Source organism: Papaver somniferum, unplaced genomic scaffold, assembly GCF_003573695.1.
Source record: "Papaver somniferum cultivar HN1 unplaced genomic scaffold, ASM357369v1 unplaced-scaffold_76, whole genome shotgun sequence".
NCBI lineage: Eukaryota > Viridiplantae > Streptophyta > Magnoliopsida > Ranunculales > Papaveraceae > Papaver > Papaver somniferum.
In genome coordinates this window covers 3,356,105-3,374,221 of record NW_020650526.1, presented here as the reverse complement: position 1 = coordinate 3,374,221, position 18,117 = coordinate 3,356,105, and the positions used below count along the sequence as shown (strand labels likewise).

At 34.6% G+C, this 18,117-nt stretch overlaps 2 protein-coding genes across 2 annotated transcripts; both read left to right on the top strand.

The window, feature by feature from the left end:
- Positions 1-6,225: 6,225 nt before the first annotated feature.
- LOC113344416 (gamma-secretase subunit APH1-like) lies at positions 6,226-7,791 on the top strand. Its single transcript, XM_026588390.1, has 6 exons — positions 6,226-6,229; positions 6,445-6,515; positions 6,767-6,881; positions 7,414-7,539; positions 7,575-7,702; positions 7,753-7,791. The coding sequence occupies exons 1-6, from the start codon at positions 6,226-6,228 to the stop codon at positions 7,789-7,791; spliced, it is 483 nt and encodes a 160-aa protein (XP_026444175.1).
- Positions 7,792-8,829: 1,038 nt separating this feature from the next.
- Positions 8,830-13,456, top strand: LOC113344415 (plant cysteine oxidase 4-like). The gene is made up of 7 exons (XM_026588389.1): positions 8,830-8,956; positions 9,109-9,191; positions 9,310-9,465; positions 10,394-10,401; positions 11,155-11,302; positions 12,792-12,998; positions 13,107-13,456. The coding sequence occupies exons 1-7, from the start codon at positions 8,877-8,879 to the stop codon at positions 13,223-13,225; spliced, it is 801 nt and encodes a 266-aa protein (XP_026444174.1). The 5' UTR covers positions 8,830-8,876; the 3' UTR covers positions 13,226-13,456.
- The last annotated feature ends 4,661 nt before the right edge of the window (positions 13,457-18,117 follow it).

The following is an 18,117-nucleotide window of genomic DNA, read 5'->3' as shown; positions in this document are numbered from 1 at the left end:
AAAATCACCATATCATCCCGAACAATCTTTAAGGTTAACATTGATACGGAATGCCCCTTATGGGCCCGACAAACTCAGCAGTAGGGTTGATAACCAAGAGGATGCTCAACACAATTTATAAATAGTTCGCAAACATCGTTAAATACGAGTATCGAACAAATCATCAACAAATATTGATGAAAGTAACTTACCTAAGATTTATCCGTATAAAACAAGATCATAAAAACATGTAAGTATTAAATCATAGAGCTGGGCATAAGCTCAGAATTCGTCAAATGCACCAAATCATTGAGTTTGTGCGAAAAACCTGTTTTAAACCACTTACACTCAAAAATTTCCATGAGATTTGTACAAGTCATAAACTAAACCAATTTTTTTTATCATATATGAAGCCTGTTTTAAAAACTATATGAAGCCTCTATTCATATAAAAATTACCAGGAAAAAAAAAATAAATTCAACATCTCAAAGAAATAACGACGTAAGTATAAAACATCAATAGAATTCAAAAATTTCAGATTGCAGAGCATGTACTCAAAGAATTGTGTAAACTTCGTTACGCGACAAAACTGAATGGTTCTTGGCTCATTTTTAAAGAAAAACATAAGCTACCATATAAAAGTTACATAAAAAAATAATAAGCTCGGGACCAAGTCTAAAACACACTAAAAAATTCTGTCAGTAATATTTCAACCAGAAAAACTATTGATCTAATATTACTCACTCAAAAATTCGTACACGCTTTGTTTCTCATGTGAATCCATTGGTTCTTGGCTCATTTGAAAGAAGAAAGGTTAAGCTATCATTTGGAAAAATATAAACGAAAATAATAAATATAGTAACAAGGTAGGAAATCTCTGGAAAAATCAGACATAAATGTTTACGGAAAGATATAGTTTTAAGAGTTCAAACTTGAAATTTTCTTCCCCGACTTCATTACTTATCGGAATCTATTGATTCTTGCACAATTTTAAAGAAGAAAACGCCCTCTTTCATATGAAAAATATAACCAAAAATATAGGTTAAATGAGATAGATGTAAAACTAGTTTTAAAACAAGACAGAAAGATGATTTCATCAATCTGTGAAATGCTTTAAATCAAATTCCAAGATGAAGTAGTAATTATTTCCAATAAATTCAAAGAACCCATGGATAGATTTACATGTAAAATAGGTCAAACATCAAGTTAGATGAAATGCCTAACTTAATTCATGAACCCTAAATTTGAAATCAAATGATAACAAACATGCAATAGCTCATCTTACAACATTTCATAAGAACATGAATTAAATTAAACATGAAACCAGAGAATAAAATTTCATCAAAGTGAATTTAAAGTGGTTTCAAGTAAGAAATTCCCCCTACATTTTGTACAATTGAAGCTTCCAAAGAAGTAAATCAAATCGATTGATTGCAAGATATAAATGAAGCTTCAATTCCGAGTTTCAATTTCGTGATAAAATCTCTTTGCTTTGCTATAGGAAAGAAGAAAATCAAGAATGAAAGGAAAGAGTTGATTTCGTCAAAATTTCAATAATGAAAACTTTTTAAAGCAAACAAAATATCTAAAATGCCCTTACTTCATATTACATTCGACGCATACCCCAGACAGGTGTCGCTTTGCGGAAATTCGAGTTTAAATAACTCTATTAACGTCCGTATACGCTACGAGCAAGCTCACACGAGGAGAAATATAGTTTTCTCAAGCAAAACTCAAAACAACTACACACTACATATTGCGTTATTTCTAGTCTCCCAATCCAAATGGATTGGGCTCGCACCCTAATATTTTATTAAAAAATATTTGGATATTACGACATGCTTCAGCAGTTAGTGTCATTGTAGTATGTTGGGTACTTACAATAGGGCTAAGGGATACTTCTACTAGCCCGAAATGAAGTAGGATATCATGCATTTTGTTGCCAGTTGATGTTTGTCAGTGCAATAGACATGATCATACTTCTCCCGTCGATCTTCTACAACCTTTACCTATACCTAATACTGCATGGCAACATATCTCAACGAATTTTATCGAAGGACTTCCATTATCTAATAAAAAATTTGTAATTTCGGTGGTTGTTGACATGTTGACAAAATATAGTCATATTTCATTGCTTTAAGCTATCCCTTCACAACCATTTATGTAGCTAAGGAGTTTCTTCACCACAACTTTAAGTTACATGGCCTTCCATCTTCCATGGTTTCTGACAGAGAAAAAAAATTTATCAACCTTTTTTGGCAGGAGTTATTCAAATCAATGGGTTCCATATTAAACCTCAGCACAACTTACCATCCTTAGATTGATGGCCAAATAAAGAGAACCATTGCATGCGTGGGACTATACTTAAGATGCATGACATGTACCACTCATAAACTTTGGGATAATTGGTTTTTTGGATGTTGAGTGGGTAGGAAATCTTGAGGACAAATGGTCAATTTAATAGATTTTGTTTATTCTTTAGTGATAATCCAATTTTTTGGTCTTTAAAGAAACAACTCACCTTTTATCGTTTTTCGACTGAAGTAGAATATCAATCACTTGCTCATACTGCTGTTGGGGATTTTTAGGTTTGCAAGATTCTTAAAAATTTACATGTATTTTCACCTTCATCTCCTACTATATCCCGTGACAACAATGGTTAAATTGCCCAGTCTTCAAATCTTGTATTTCATAGTTGAATGAAACATCTACTTTTGACTTCCACTTTTTATGGGAATTACTGAAATCTCAATCTATCTAGGTAACATATGTATCTACACATCGTCAGGTGGAGAATGTGTTCACGAAAGGTCTTGGTGCTCCAAAATATGAATTACTTTGTGACAAGCTGAAATCTCCTATTCAGCTTGTATATGGATAATAACAGTCTTTATTTTCTAAGCATGTCTCGTATAAGAGTCTGTATCTTATCCTTATATAGACTAATATATAGATTACTCCTCTTGATTTCTCTCACTATCACTATCATGCTTTTACCGTGAAATACTACTTTCATCACTCAAAAAGTGTATTTTTCACCACAAACACAAAGTTATATCCATAGCAAATACCAAATTAGTAACTACTCCAAAGATAAACTAATACCGTCTTTCCTCACAAATATAAAGAATAAAAAGCAGAAAATTGATTGTTTTCCTCCACGATTTATATGGACTGATACCATTTCATATAGGACAAAAATTCTCAAACAATCCTGATCGTTGGATTCACTAAATGGTATGGGTCCCTAGTAGTGTCGGTATCATCCCATATAAATCATGATTTTCCTCCCACAAAAAAATAAGTCTTTCACTCTTTTAATTTTTAACAGTAGTCACACACAACTCCCTAAAGTGCGAGTCAATCCTGAACTCGATTGTTGAAGATCATCACTACCAAACCCATACCAACAAAGACTAGCAGATTAGATTAGAGTGTTCTCATCAAAAAATACAAACAAATAATTAGATTCGATTCTTATATAAAAAAACCCCAGTGTTGTAAATGTTTATGATTGTATTAAGGAATCTGATTCAGTTTGACCCCCGCAAACAAGATCTTTGTATTTCAAAAAATAAGAAGAAGATCTGCACGTGGAAGCTTCCCAGTAATATCCTCCCAAACCCATAAATATTGTCATTTCTAGAAAAGACTTTTACCTTAATCGGTGAATCAAGTGCACAAAGTCTTCAGAGATTCAAGAGGCTAACTGTACCTTAATTGGTGTGAGACTTGGTTAGGCCTCAACTACATTCCAGTCCGAAGTTAACTTGTAGTAGGCTAGAGTCTGTAGCGGCTTAATACAGTGTGGTGTTCAAGTCTGGACTACGTCCCGTGGTTTTTCAGCATTTGCGGTATCCTCGTTAACAAAATTTCTGGTGTCTGTGTTATTTATTTTCCGCATTATATTTTTTTATATAATTGAAATATCACAAGTTGTGCGTTTTTCAATCACAGTTGATAAATCCGACCTTATTTGTTGGATATAACTTGATTGACACTCGGACATTGGTCTTTGGTACCATCCGAGTTATTCTCATAACAATCAGGTTCACGGATTTCTATCTGTTTGATTTACTGATTGTGTCGAGAAAGAGATAAAGCTCTTTGATATCTTTCTTAATTGAGATTCATTAATTAATTTGGTGCGCTCGGAGTTATATTGGAATTTAGTCCATACGGATTGCCGAACGAAATATTGGGTGTGGTTGTTGTACCCCGTGTTATCTGTCTTTGCTAAGCCTGTCTCGTATAAGAGTTTGTATCTTATCCTTATATAGACTAATATAAAACTCCTTTTGATTTTTCTCACTATCACCATCACGCTTTTACAATAAAATACTACTTTCGTCCCTCAAAAAGTGAATCTTTCACTTTTCTGGATTGAGTTTAGAATTGGCTCGCACAATATAAAGTTGTGTGCTTAACCAATACCAAACTAGTAATTACCCCAAACCTAAGTACTATCCTTCCTCGCAAATTTGGAGAATAAAAAGAAGAAAATATACTATTTCCCCCACAAAAAGTGATTCTTTCACTTTTTTAATTTTTAATAGTCACACAGAACTCCCTAAAAGCCAAGCACTATGATGCTTAGTTAAAGCATATATAACAACCTCACTTAGCTATATATAGCTTAGTTAAAGCTAAGGGAAAAGGGTCTCAGGACAACCTCACTATGATGTTGTGCCGTCCCTTAGCCATACTGCACGAAAACTCAGATTCTGTTGAAATAGTGGAAAACAGAAACTGAGTTTCTTTTTTCTTTTTTTTCCCCAATTTTTTTCCGTTGGAGTAATCGTATAGGTTAATATATAGGTAAAAGAAAGAGTTTTAGTAAGAAAAAAAGAGTGAAAAAGAGAAGTTTTAGTGTAAAACTTTGAAACCAGAAACAGATACTCAATTTCCGTATAAAATCCCACGAATACACAATATCCGTTTCAACTAACAAACGAATACTCAGTTTCCGTAAAACAGAAAATCACGCGATCATTTCCTTCCTTACAAGGTGTATTAAATGTGATCCACTTTTAAATAAATGTAGCTAAGGAATATCGCTACACTTAAACGATATGAAAGACCATAATGTTTAGATTTCGCCTACAATTAAACTATAACGAAGTGAAATCGCTTTCCATGGTAGTGCTTGGCCTAAAGTCTTGACCCATGGACTAGAAGATTAGATTAGAGTGTTGTCATCAAAAATATAAACAAATACTCCCTCCGTTCTTAAATAATAGGCTGAATTACTTATAGATCCTATTATAGTGTTCTTACTTAGTGGCAGGTCCACCCACTAAAGCCCAGTAAGCGGAGGTCCATAATAAAAAGAAAACAGAAAAATGGACCCAACTTTTTAAGCCCTGGTCCTGCACACATGTGGAACATATGGAACGTATTTTTAAATACCGAAAACACCCTCAAGTATATAAAAGCAGTAACCAAATCCATTTCTTCTTCATTTTCTCGATCTATTCTTCTTCTTCTTCTTCTTCTTCTTCTTCTTCTTCTTCTTCTTCTCATCTGTGGTTCGGTGAAGAGCTCCGGCTATGAAGATCTTCTGAGGTGTTGATCAATTCGTGAACTCAAACTAAGATTAATCGGTAGGTTCACTTCCTTACTGTTGGTATAGTTTAGGTTAGTTTAGGTTTTCATTTTTCCTTTCTTCTTCAAAAGCTTATTTTAATTTAGGTTTTTTTTCTTCTCGGATTAGAGAAATTTTCATGTTTATAGCAAAATCTAATGTTTAGGTATTAGATCTGATGTTGATAGTAAACTGGAAGAGTTTACTTTCGTCGATTTGGTATGATCTCTGAGTGTGTTTGTGTTGCACCGCGTTTTTTAATTGATTTTTGGGTTCGATCCATGAGTAGGTATATGTAATAATGAAATATTTTCTTTGATTCGGTTATATTCAGAGTTTTGTCATTGTTTTTGGGTTCGATCCATGAGTACGTATGTGTAATACTGAAATATCTGCTTTGATTCGTTTGTATTCAGAGTTTTTTCATTGTTTTTGGATTCGATCCATGAGTGTATTTGTGTTGCACCGCGTTTTTTAATTGATTTTTGGGTTCGATCCATGAGTACGTATATGTAATACTGAAATATCTGCTTTGATTCGTTTATATTCAAAGTTTTGTCATTGTTTTTGGGTTCGATCCATTAGTACATATGTGTAATACTGAAATATGTGCTTTCATTCGGTTATATTCAGAGTTTTGTCATTGTTTTTGGGTTCGATCCATGAGTACGAAGATTTTTAGAACATCTTGATCGATTCAAGAACCCAAATAGATTCTAGCCTTTGGTAAGTTGATTTTCCTTATTAATACTTGGATTTTCCAAATAAGGATACATGTAAGTTTGACTTAGGGAGGTGTTCTACCTAGATTGTAGAGTTAGCTGTTTGATGCTTCCCAACCAATAGCTTGACATGTATAGTTTCCAATAAACATTAAACAGCATGGTGGCCGTTTGCGATCCTCTTAGTCACTTCTGCCGGTTTTCAAGAAATTCTAAGGGTTTTCTTCCGAGTGTGTTGAAATTTATCCAATTTTGTACTAGTTAATGTTTATTAGAAAAAGTCGTTTTTATCAGTAAACCTCAGGATGTCTTTTCAAATTCCTTCTAGGCAGAATTCAGTTTTTCAATTAAGGAGACATGTAGGGAGGTGTTCTGCGTAGAAATTATTGTAGAGTTAGCCGGTCAATGCTTACCAACCAATAGCTTGAAATAAAAAAGTTTTTCTGTTCTTCTCTTGTTACTTGCAGTAGGAAATACTAAGAATGTCACTGCTAACTTTATTCTGTACAGGAAGTTGGAAGATATCCTGGATACTTTTGCTGACAGAGTTTCTAAACCACACCTTTATCTGACTGATAAGATGCAAATCGCCCTTGGTAAGATCTGTAGATAGTTTTCTTTTGATCTCCTATTTCCCCATGAGAAGCTTTATCGCTATTGCTAATCTGAGAACTTACTACCTATTTTAGTACCAAACATTTGTTAGCTTTTTGGTGTTTGACTTGGCGAGTCTGTAAATATACGAAGCAAACTATCCACATCACATTGCACTTCATTCTTGAATGATTTGCCCAATTCAAATCATATTGTAGTTTTATTTACAATTTGCCATCTAGTTTAATGCAAATTTGAGGATGTTTTTATAATGAGTCATAGGAAATCTCCAAAGTTCAAAATGCAGTTTTGGGCACATCTCTTTGATAGGGCAAATTATTTGGTCATTTCACTTGTTCAGCTTGTGCCATTATAACTAGCTCTGCAATGTTGGGCATTCCAAAGTTCTGATGTCCTGTGCCCCGACTTGTGTTCTTTTAGAGTTAGCCAATTGCTCTGCAATGCTCTCATACTCTTGAACCTCAGTTTTCTTCTTGTTATCTGTGTGCTTACTTCATTGAATTTGCTTTGCAGCTGGTGGTTTGGGTCATGGTGTGGCCCATGCTGTCTTTTTCTGTCTAAGCCTGTTGACACCTGGGTTTGGTAAGGAAACATTTTACGTTGAGAGGTGCTCACCGATGCCATTTTTTCTCGTCTCTGGTGAGTCACTTCCTTGCCAGTTTTTTATTTCTTTTCCTGGTTTTCTTACATAATTTGTTACCTCCACACGTTCTCCATGGTTATAGCTTTCAATGGGTACGCAGAAGGGAACAAATCAGACCAAATATTCGTCCCAGCAGTTCATCTAATTGCAGTATCAATGGTTAGTATAAATTTTATATAAATTTTTCTGTGTTTACTGTGGATTTGTAGGTTTTCCTTTTTTTTTCCTATGATTTAATACTGTACTGAAGAAATATTATAGATTAAATTGTATGATCCTACAATATATGTGATGTAATACGTTTTCTAATTTATTTATCATTGACTCTTACAGATTTGTACTCTACCTGGAAGCAGTGCAGCAAATATGTACTCGAATTTGTAAGCATTCAGATATATAATCGGATTTGTAAGCAGTACGACAGATATGTACTCAAATTTCTAAGCAGTGCGATAAATATGTAATCAAATTTGTAAACAGTGTAGCAAATATGTAATCGAATTTTTAAGCAGTGTACCAGATATGTACTCAAATTTGTAAGCAGTGTAGACACACACGTTTGGTAGTAATGGGTATTATGGACATTTCCATGTTTTAATTAATTTTGGACCTCCGGATAAAAAAAAGATCCGGTTGGACCCTACTATAAATAACTATATGGGCCTAGGACCAAACAAGAAAATAAATGTCTAAAAAAATTAGGCTGGTTTCCTAATTAGGAAAGTCAAATGTTAATTTAGTTTTCTGGGACCACTTTTCTCTTAACTTTTTTTTATAACAAGTGTTATGTGGACCATTTCATTATACTTCTTTTGGTGACAAGTGTCATGGGGACCATTTCACTTCACTTCTTTTATTGACAAGTGTCATGAGGACCATTTTCAATGATTGATTCACGTAATTTCCTTAGTTTTTTCTAAAATAAAAACCAGCCTATTAAAAAAGAACGGAGGAGAACAAATAATTAGATTCAAATCTTTTTAATCATATAAAAAACCATCCTTTGTTTTTATTTTTAAATGTTTGTGATTGTATTAAGGAATCTGATTCAGTTTGACCCGCAAACAAGATCTTTGTATTTCAAAAAAAATAAATTAAAAAAGGATCAGCACGTGGCAGCTTCCTAGTAATATCCTCGGACCCCAAATTTTTATTTCACTTCTAGAAATGACTTTTTATCGTAAATAATTCAATGCCGCGAGGCTTATATGGTAAAATCGAAACAAAAACAGTAGTTTTTTTAATTATGATAGAAATCTGGTCAGACAAAAAAAGGGAGATGAGGTTCTTAATAATTAATTATGACCGTCTGACCCTCCCTTCACTCGATGAAATGAATCAAGTACTGAGATCTTCTCCCTTGCTTCAACTACCAAACCCAACGCCACCACCACCACCATCCTTATCCCCCAGGTACGTCCTCTCTCAGACACATCCTTTTCAATTCCTCCTCCTTCTTCTTGTTAGGTTATTGATATCTGAGGTTTCAATTCCTTAATTTATCGCTAAAAAAAACTAAGATTTCCCTGGCTAGGGTTAATCTTTCTTCTTCTACTTGTATACAGGTTTATTATAAAGGTAATTGGCAAAGATGATGAATTGGAAATTTCAGAGATACCGAATGGCGTGATTCATTTTCAAGGTTCCAGTTAAGAAGAAGAGATTAAATTGATTTATTTATTGAATGTAATCCATCTCAAATTGGTTACTATTTTTATTTATTTGATTTGGATCTTAGTTGTTGTATTACTAATCTTTGCGTACAGAAAGATTAGTAGTAGTACGACTTGTCCATTTTCATAGGAAGGAGGAGGAATTCGACATGCCGCCTATACAGAAATTATATGAGGCTTGCAAATTATCGTTCTCTCCTAATGGACCTATTTCTGAAGAAGCTCTCCAGAAAGTAAGGGCGATGTTAGGTAAGTGCTTTTCATCTTCAATTTCATTACTTATTTTCTGTAAATGTATGTAAACATAATTAGTTGCTATTTCCTTGCGTAATAATCCTATGTTAGTTTAGTCTATAGGCCGGTGATAAACATTCTGTTTTGTCGTTTTTTTGCCGAATCAAATCAACTAGTAGTACACTTTCCAAGGAAATAGGTTGTAACTGCTTTCATAATTTCGAATACCAATGTTTTTCTGTTATTCATTTAACAAGAGTAAGGATATGGATAAGGCTCATATGGTTGTACTTTTTAAAAGACTCACAGTTAGCTTATCCCCTAGTTATCATGTTTTCACTATATAACCTTTTCCATTAGCTACACTTGATATATTTGATGTCTCTTTCTTTTGGTTAGAATCATTCTGTTAGTCAATTTTAGCTTTTAGGGACATGGTGTTTGGAAACATTTATGATTTGATAGAAGGTAGGTACTATTTTTTTGAGACATCCGTATTAAACATCTGCCCTGGTGGACTGAATTATTTCAATGAAAACGATTTCTTGCCTTCTCTTTTTTTTTATTTTTTTAAATAACTAAATATGCATTTCAGGTTAAATTGGTAACACTAGTTGATTTCCAGTAATGCTCGCGGTTTTACATTTATGGTATTGTGATTAGTTTTATCTTTTTTTACGCGCTGTAATTGTTTTATTCTATCTCTTACCATCCACCCACTTTTACTTCGCCTCTGTTACCTTCATGAAATTGATCTTGTCCAGCGCATATAGTCACTAGTTCCTTGTACTAGGTAAGTCAGTAGATCAAATGAATTACAACAGCTGGATTCTGAAAAGGTTGTTGATGATGGTATTACGGTAGAGGTGAAAAATGTTGGAAACCGTATGAAATTAGAAGGTCATTACTGTCTTACTCTAAACTTTATGAAATCCTTTAATAGGGTTTTGGGTAAGGATTGATCTAGTTCGTTTGACCTAAGCAATGCATATTAGTTAGGCGGGTTTTGAAGAACCAAAAAATATGAAAATTCCTGCTTTGATTGAAATTTCGAGGCAAACATGTATATAAGGATTCAACGGTCTATTAGGACAATTTTATCATACATTTTCTAGTGTTAAAAGGATAGTGCCAAATGGATTTTGTAGAGGGTCATTTAGATGTGTGTAAAATTCAACAGTCTATCTGACTGGTTTATTGTGCAGTTTATAAAGTTCAAAGGATAGTGCCAAATGGATTTTGTAGGATTCAAGTGTTTACTTTATACTAAAGATGGAATTGTAAAAGGTGTAGAGTCAGGGTATGCTATGACCGGAAGTTTTGCCTGAATAAATTACGAGTCAACTTAGTTTTTACCAACTAAGAAACATTAGGTGGAGATTGTGGTGACAAATCTCAAATGACCTGTAGTGGCAAATCAGTGCTTGAGAGTTCAACTTAGTAGTTAATTAAAAGAGTTCATGGCATTAGTTGATGGCTGGGACCTACACTCTATTCTCTTGTATTCCAGTTGTTCCAAAAAAGTTACAGACTTTATTTTGCTAGTTTCAGCACTTTCTCCGTAAGTGTTCAAATATTTTACTCCACATTTTGTGATTGGTTTTAACGGGGTGTAAATACATTTGGTTTTGGAGGAGTTTGGGTTTCTCAAATATTATTTAGGTGTTAATATTTTTTTATTTATTTTTTGTAATTCTCTTTCAGATAGGAATTTTCTGTATGCCTCCTTCGTCGATCATCCCTCTCCATAATCATCCTGGAATGACAGTCTTGAGCAAGCTTTTGTATGGTACATTACATGTTAAGTCATACGACTGGCTTGACTTACCTGTGTCTGACGATCCATCGAAAGGTACATTTTTTTTTTGATAAAAGGTACATTTCTTTTTTCTAAGTTGGAACATATTTTGTATGTAGTATGTACTATGGATTGCACTCGAAGTACTTTAACATCGTCTTTTCTCATCTGTTCCCTAATATATACCACCTAATAATAAATATGAACAAAGTGTTCCCTGTATTGCATGTTTCCAGCTAGCTGAGCCGCTGGAGAAATAGTTTCCACAATTACTGGTCCAAATTGAATAATTTGCCATTAAAAGTTAAAAAGGAATGAAACATGTATGTAGTATGTACTATGGATTGCACTCGAAGTACTTTAACATCGTCTTTTCTCATCTGTTCCTAATATATGCCACCTAATAATAAATATGAACAAAGTGTTCCCTGTATTGCATGTTTCCAGCTAGCTGAGCCGCTGGAGAAATAGTTTCCACAATTACTGGTCCAAATTGAATAATTTGCCATTAAAAGTTAAAAAGGAATGAAACATGTAGTAGGGAACATCTCATACAATCTTTGGTAGCTACTATATATGAACTGCAAGTGAATACGCTATATTTGTTGTGATTTAAATTTATGAAAATTATACGAAAATCCAAGGGCGTTTATATTTTCCGTCTTTGTGCAATAGCTTCTTTCTTTTTTTTCCATTTTCTTAACTTCTGGAAGTTCTGGACTACTTTGAAGCCGACTGGTGTTCCTAATTATTTTCATATGATAGCAATTCATCAGAGTTTCAATAGAATGTTTCCGATTACACTAATGTTTTTAGATAATTACAGCATCCCCGTGGCGAAAGTTTATAAGCTGATCTCCAACTCTTGTGTTCATTGCAAATCATAACATCTATTTAAGTAGTTCGACACTTAATCTTTTAGTTGACAGTTGGTCCTCATTATCACAAAAACCAATAACCATTTTATGGCTCTTCTGTGGGCTTTATTCTGTCTTTCCCTTTGGATGTTGTTTTCCTTCTATTTACACCTCAAGTGAAAGCCATCTCAAGACAGATCCAGTGCTTGTTGTTTATCCTCAAAAGACTGCGTTAAATACGTCCTATTCCACATTTATGACTTTGATCCTGTATCATAGGATTCATAGCACAAGCTGTTTCCTCTCGTCGCATTGGTGGACGATTGTCTTTTCCACCCTTATCTGGCTGTGCTTTGAATGAACAAAATAAGATATGGTTTGATGAGAGTAGTGTATTAAAGAAAAGCTCTCGATCAGTATAAATGTCATAATCTGTTTTTGAGGTGGTCAATCTGGGCATTTCAAGGGCTTCTGTTTGCATACTATATTTTCTTGTGGACTATGGTCTTCCCCACCTTCGTATATCTTTATGTTCATTTGTCTCGCCATTGTGAAATATTCATGCCTGACATACATATTCAGCAGATAATAGAAGTTAATCTCGTACACTACGATAATCTTCACTTTCGTCTTACCGCTGTTATCTGCTTCCATCAACACCTGATCATTTACTGTATGATGTGCAGCAAGAGCTGCAAGGCTAGTAAAAAATGAGGAGATGTCAGCACCCACCAGTGGCACAACGGTATTATATCCAACTAGTGGTGGCAACATCCATTCTTTTAGAGCTGTGACGCCATGTGCTCTTTTTGATATTCTATCACCGCCATACTCTTCTGAGGATGGACGGCACTGCTCCTATTTTCGGAAGTCTCCAGAAAAAGATGTAGCAGGTGTTATTTCATTTTCATTCTTGTTGTCCAATAAGTAAAACTTACCTTTCGCATTATTTAATCCTCCTTGTAAACTCATTATTTTTTGACTTCTGCATATTATTATAGACATCGTTGAGTCCACTGGAATGGATGCCTCTGAAGTAGCATGGTTAGAAGAGTTCCAGCCTCCAGACAGCTTTGTGGTTCGAAGAGGAGTGTACAATGGCCCAATAATTAGAATTTGAGGAGTTTTGTTGTTAAAGAAAACAGAGTGGGTGTACCATATCATTGGTCAGGTGAGAGAGAGCTATTTATTATTTTACTATTTAAATCATAACATTGAGAGAAGCATCCATGAATAATGCGATCGCAATAGTTATTATTTCTGATTGGTATGTGAGGTAGGAAATTGGTTTGTACATATGTAATATCGATTAAATAGGTTGCCAATTTTAGTTGCTCCTCTTTCCTTTTAACTAGTATGTCTCTGAAAATCATTGCGGCATATAGTTGCAGGGTTAACTAGTGATCTTAAATTTTTGGCATTTATAGTATGACCTCTGCAGCAGTCCTGAGTACTGTGAAATGTTAGGATTTTATATCTTCATTCCGAATCCATTTTAGATCCAGTGTACATGAAATTAAGTGGGAACCTAGATGTGCAAGACAGATGATCTTCAGTCTTGCCCTTCTTTTTACATGAGACTGACCTGTAGACTTTAGCCTGGCATTTTGCAGTCAAGTTAGGCACCACACCTAGAATTTCTTTAAGACTGACCTACAGAGCCTGGCATCTTGCAGTCAAGTTAGGCATCCGGAATTTCAGGTTCAAGCAAAAGCAACCATCCAGAATGTTAGATTCAAGCAATAGCACCACTGGCTGATCTAAATTTCGATGTCCACTTTGTTGTCGCACAATGTATGGTCCATTATCCAGATTCAGGGGATCTAAAACCTAATTCCGCAGCTGTAGCCTCTAGGTTTGAGAGTTTGCTGCATTTTTGTTGCTGAATATTTCCTAATTGGGTTTCCCATTTTGTGGTCCATTTGAATGTTATGTCTGATATGGGCTATTTTAACGGTAGTAGTGGATAACGATGTATCGAGGGAATAGTCATCAATCAGATATTATATGCTGCTGTCTAAATCTAATCAATCCTAATCAAATGACGAGTTGTAGAGATTAGATTCTCATCACCCACTTGTCCCATCCCATGTGCTACACATGTTTATAAATCAAAAGTTGGATATTGGCAGGCAGAGCAATTCTGGTTTTCACCTACTGTTCGTATAGCTCATGGCAACTAGGATATCCTTTGGTGATTCTAAAGGTTAAAAAGAAAAAAATGCTCTATTTTTTAGGAAAAAAAGAAAAGAAAAAAGAAAAAAAAATTAAGCTCCATCACATCCAGAATCCAGATTACATTATAGATTGTCAGTTCAAGAGATTGTGTCATTCACTTCAACATGCCTGAAATATTGTAAAGGTATGCCGAATTCTTAAAAATCCAGCTATATAACTGTAGTCAAGTCCGGATTTTGATGATGTCACATCTACGCTATCCGCCGCGAATTCATTTTTGAACTTGTTGAACTTATGCTGCCCGATCAAAAAAAAAGTTCCCCGAATTGCGTGGTATGCCCAAGCCTGCAAGTTTTACCAAAAGAGTAGGAAAGAATTTGCGGTATATTTAGAACCCTTTACCAAGCTGGTAAAGGGTTAAACAATACTCCCATGTAAGAAGACCTCGAAAGCTGTCGTATCTAGTAGGCTAGCTAGAAGAAAAAAAAAGATAATTAAGGAATCAGGGAGACAGAATTTTTTGAAATTCCAAAATGATTTTCTAAAGAATTCTTCTATATAATACTCTGGAGAATTCTATATGATTTTCTAAAAAATTTCTATGTAGTAGTAATCAGGGAGTACTATTTTGATTCTAAAAGCTACACCCAAGATAAAAGCCATGGGCAACGACTACAGTGCTACCCGCTCTATTTTCTATTTCACTCTATTGAGTACTATTAACCCCATTCTCGCGGATGTTATTGTAATAGTTAAGTCAGGTGATGATAACAGTGATATGAGTTCGAAACTTAGTCTATTAGTATAGCTCGATATATAGTGAGCTCACAACCAGCTGAATGATTCGTTAGTTGATAGTTTTTATGGGACTTGTCCCACCTAGTTTTGGTGTCAAATTACTAAAAACCAAGTAATTTGAAAAGAAAATTGGAATGAGGTTTGGCGGAAAACATGGTGCATGTGAGGATGAGTTAAGCAGTAATAAGACGATTACTACAATATATTTTGCTATAAGAACACACCGCTTCGTCGCATTTGGTGCCTGTGTTTGCGGCGTCTCTTAAGTCCACTAATTATTTTTAAACTAAACTCTATTTTAACTAATGAAAAGTGTAAATCTTAAAGTATTCTTCTTTTGTTTTTTGCTAATTTTGTTTTGAACTGTTGTTAAGAATGGCACTTAGCTTGACTATAGCTAGCTACGCATGCTGTTCTTCGTAAACGCGCGGGCAGACGCTATGTAAAGCAACAATTGCGGGGTCCAAGATCGAGTTCTTAGCTGCACTTTAATTGAGTGGTAAACTGATTGATTGAACTCTGTGGCTAAAACGAAGATACCACAGGGTTTGGTATTACAAAAGGGTGGTGGATCTCTTGCTTGCTATCTATAGCTGCAAAAACTGAGGCTGAGGCTCACTCACTTCTGGAAGCACGAGTGATGGATTTTTGTTCATGGCAAAGCTGGATCGCGCAAACTGGAAAAAAGAAAAAAAAAAGTTTCCTACCCACATTTTCTCGATCTGCATAATGTATGTAGATGTGAAGCTGGTTTTCATATACCCGTTTAAAATATAAGCTCTGTTAAGATTCCATTGGAAAATAAGTTGCTCAAGAATCTTTTACATATATGTAGGGTCCAGGGGGAGCTAGATTCTGATTCGAATCAAAGCTGGATTTAGGATTCAAACTTGAAGAAAGAAAACTCAATGGAAAAATGCTCTTAAATTATTAGGATGCCAATGGGATACCGAAATCCGATAGCCGTTTCCGATAATTCGGGATCCGATAGAATTTTTCTTGACATAACGGTTAAAGTTAACAGAGCTCTCTGGCTTATCGTAATGGAGCCGGTTGAGACGGTTTCGTTGCGATAATATCTGATACCTATAGTATATATAGGTATTAATCCATTATTGTTTTATGCTCATTCGTAATATCTCCTTCTTCGACCGAAACTAAGAGAAAAAGAATAAAAACTTACCTCTTCTCTTCTACATCTTCATTTTCTTATGAATATTTTTCTTGTTCATCTAATTCGTCTCAGTCAGACTCTCCTCATCTCTACTCTATCACATATTAATCACTGAATCAGATATAGAAAACTAAGGTTATTTTAGAATCCAATTTTGGGTTTTATTTTGATCTTGAAACTCAATTTTCAATTTAGGATTTCTGAAATTAGGATTTTCCGTAATTGATTGGTGAAATTAATTATTTCACAAAGTCAAAGATCATCCAATCATGTTGGTACCTTAATTTCAAACAATCCATCAAGTTCAACGGCCTCACACTTACAAAAACCAGAAGTAAGATTCAAGGTTCAGAAATTAACTCAACATCTGTGAGTCGTCTTAGAGAAGAAGCAGAAGAAGAGGAGGATCCACTTGTAGCTGAAGCGGAGAAGAAACTACGTACAACAAGATCAGATGTATGGAATGAAGTTGAAAGAATTGCTGCTACAAATATTGGAGCAGATGGGAAGAAAGTATTATCTATTATAGGTGAATGCAATCGTAGCAAGAGAATTGAAACAACAAGTGAACAAGGAACCAGTCGCTTGAGATCCCATCTAAATACCTGCAAAAAGAAGCTTGAGAATCAGCCTGGACAAAGAAAGATAACTTCCATCAAAACTGGTAACACACAAACTAAGTTAGCTAATTGGAAATATGACCTTGATGCTACTAGATTACTTGTTGCTAAGATGATTGTTAAGCATGATTATCCAATCAATATGGTTGAATATCCATATTTCAGAGAGTTCGTCAGGTATCTGAATCCTCCTGCTAAGTGTTACAGTAGGAATACAATTAGGGATGACATTATGAAACTATATGCTGAGTTCAAATTTTAATTACAAGAACAATTTGATTCAGTGACATCTAAATATAGTTTACTAACTGATATGTAGACTTGGAAACATACAAGAAATGGTTCTTGCTGCGTAGCAATGCATTGCATAAATGATGAATAAGATTAGTTAAGAAAACACTAGCATACATTTTAGTGTCATCACCACATACTGGAGAAGTTCTTGTGAAAGCAGTAGCTCTAGATTGGAATATAGATAGTAAGCTTTTTGCTTTAGCTGCATGATAATGCTAGAGCCAATGATTTTATGATGGAAAACCTGAAGACTTGGCTTGGCAGCAAGGATTGTCTAGTTCTTGAGGGGGATTTGTTTCAATGAGGTGTAGTAATCATATATTTCATTTATTTGTATTATGTGGGATGATATTAGATGCTGCATTTATAGAAATCTAGAGATTGTGTGAAATATGTCAAGTCAATTCAGGCTAGAAAAGAGAGGTTTGCAAATGTTTTGGCACAAGTTAAGCTTCCTGCAAGGTCTGTCAGTTTAGATGTAATATGCTTAAGGATGCAATTTATTGAGACAAGGGTTTATTAGGTTAGCTGATTTGGATTCCAATTTCACTATACTACCAAGTTCAAAGGAGTGGCGACAAGGAATACACATTTGTGAGTGTTTGGAAGTGTTTGCAGGGATTAAATATCCAACAACAAATATGTATTACAATGAGGTCTATGAGATTAGTAAGAGCATTAAGAAACGAAAAACTAGTTCTCATGTGTATATCAGAGAAATGTGATTGAAGATGAGGTCAAAGTTTGATAGTAATTGGAAAGAGTCTAACCTGTTGATGAGCAATGAAGTGGTTTTATATCCTAGGTATAATACTAGATGGATAGAGTTTGTTTATAAGAAGTTATATGGTATGCATAGATATTTAAATTATTATAACAAATTTCAAATAGCGATGAATGCACTTTTCTCTTCATATCAATGTGAAAGTAACTCTACAGTTCCAGGTT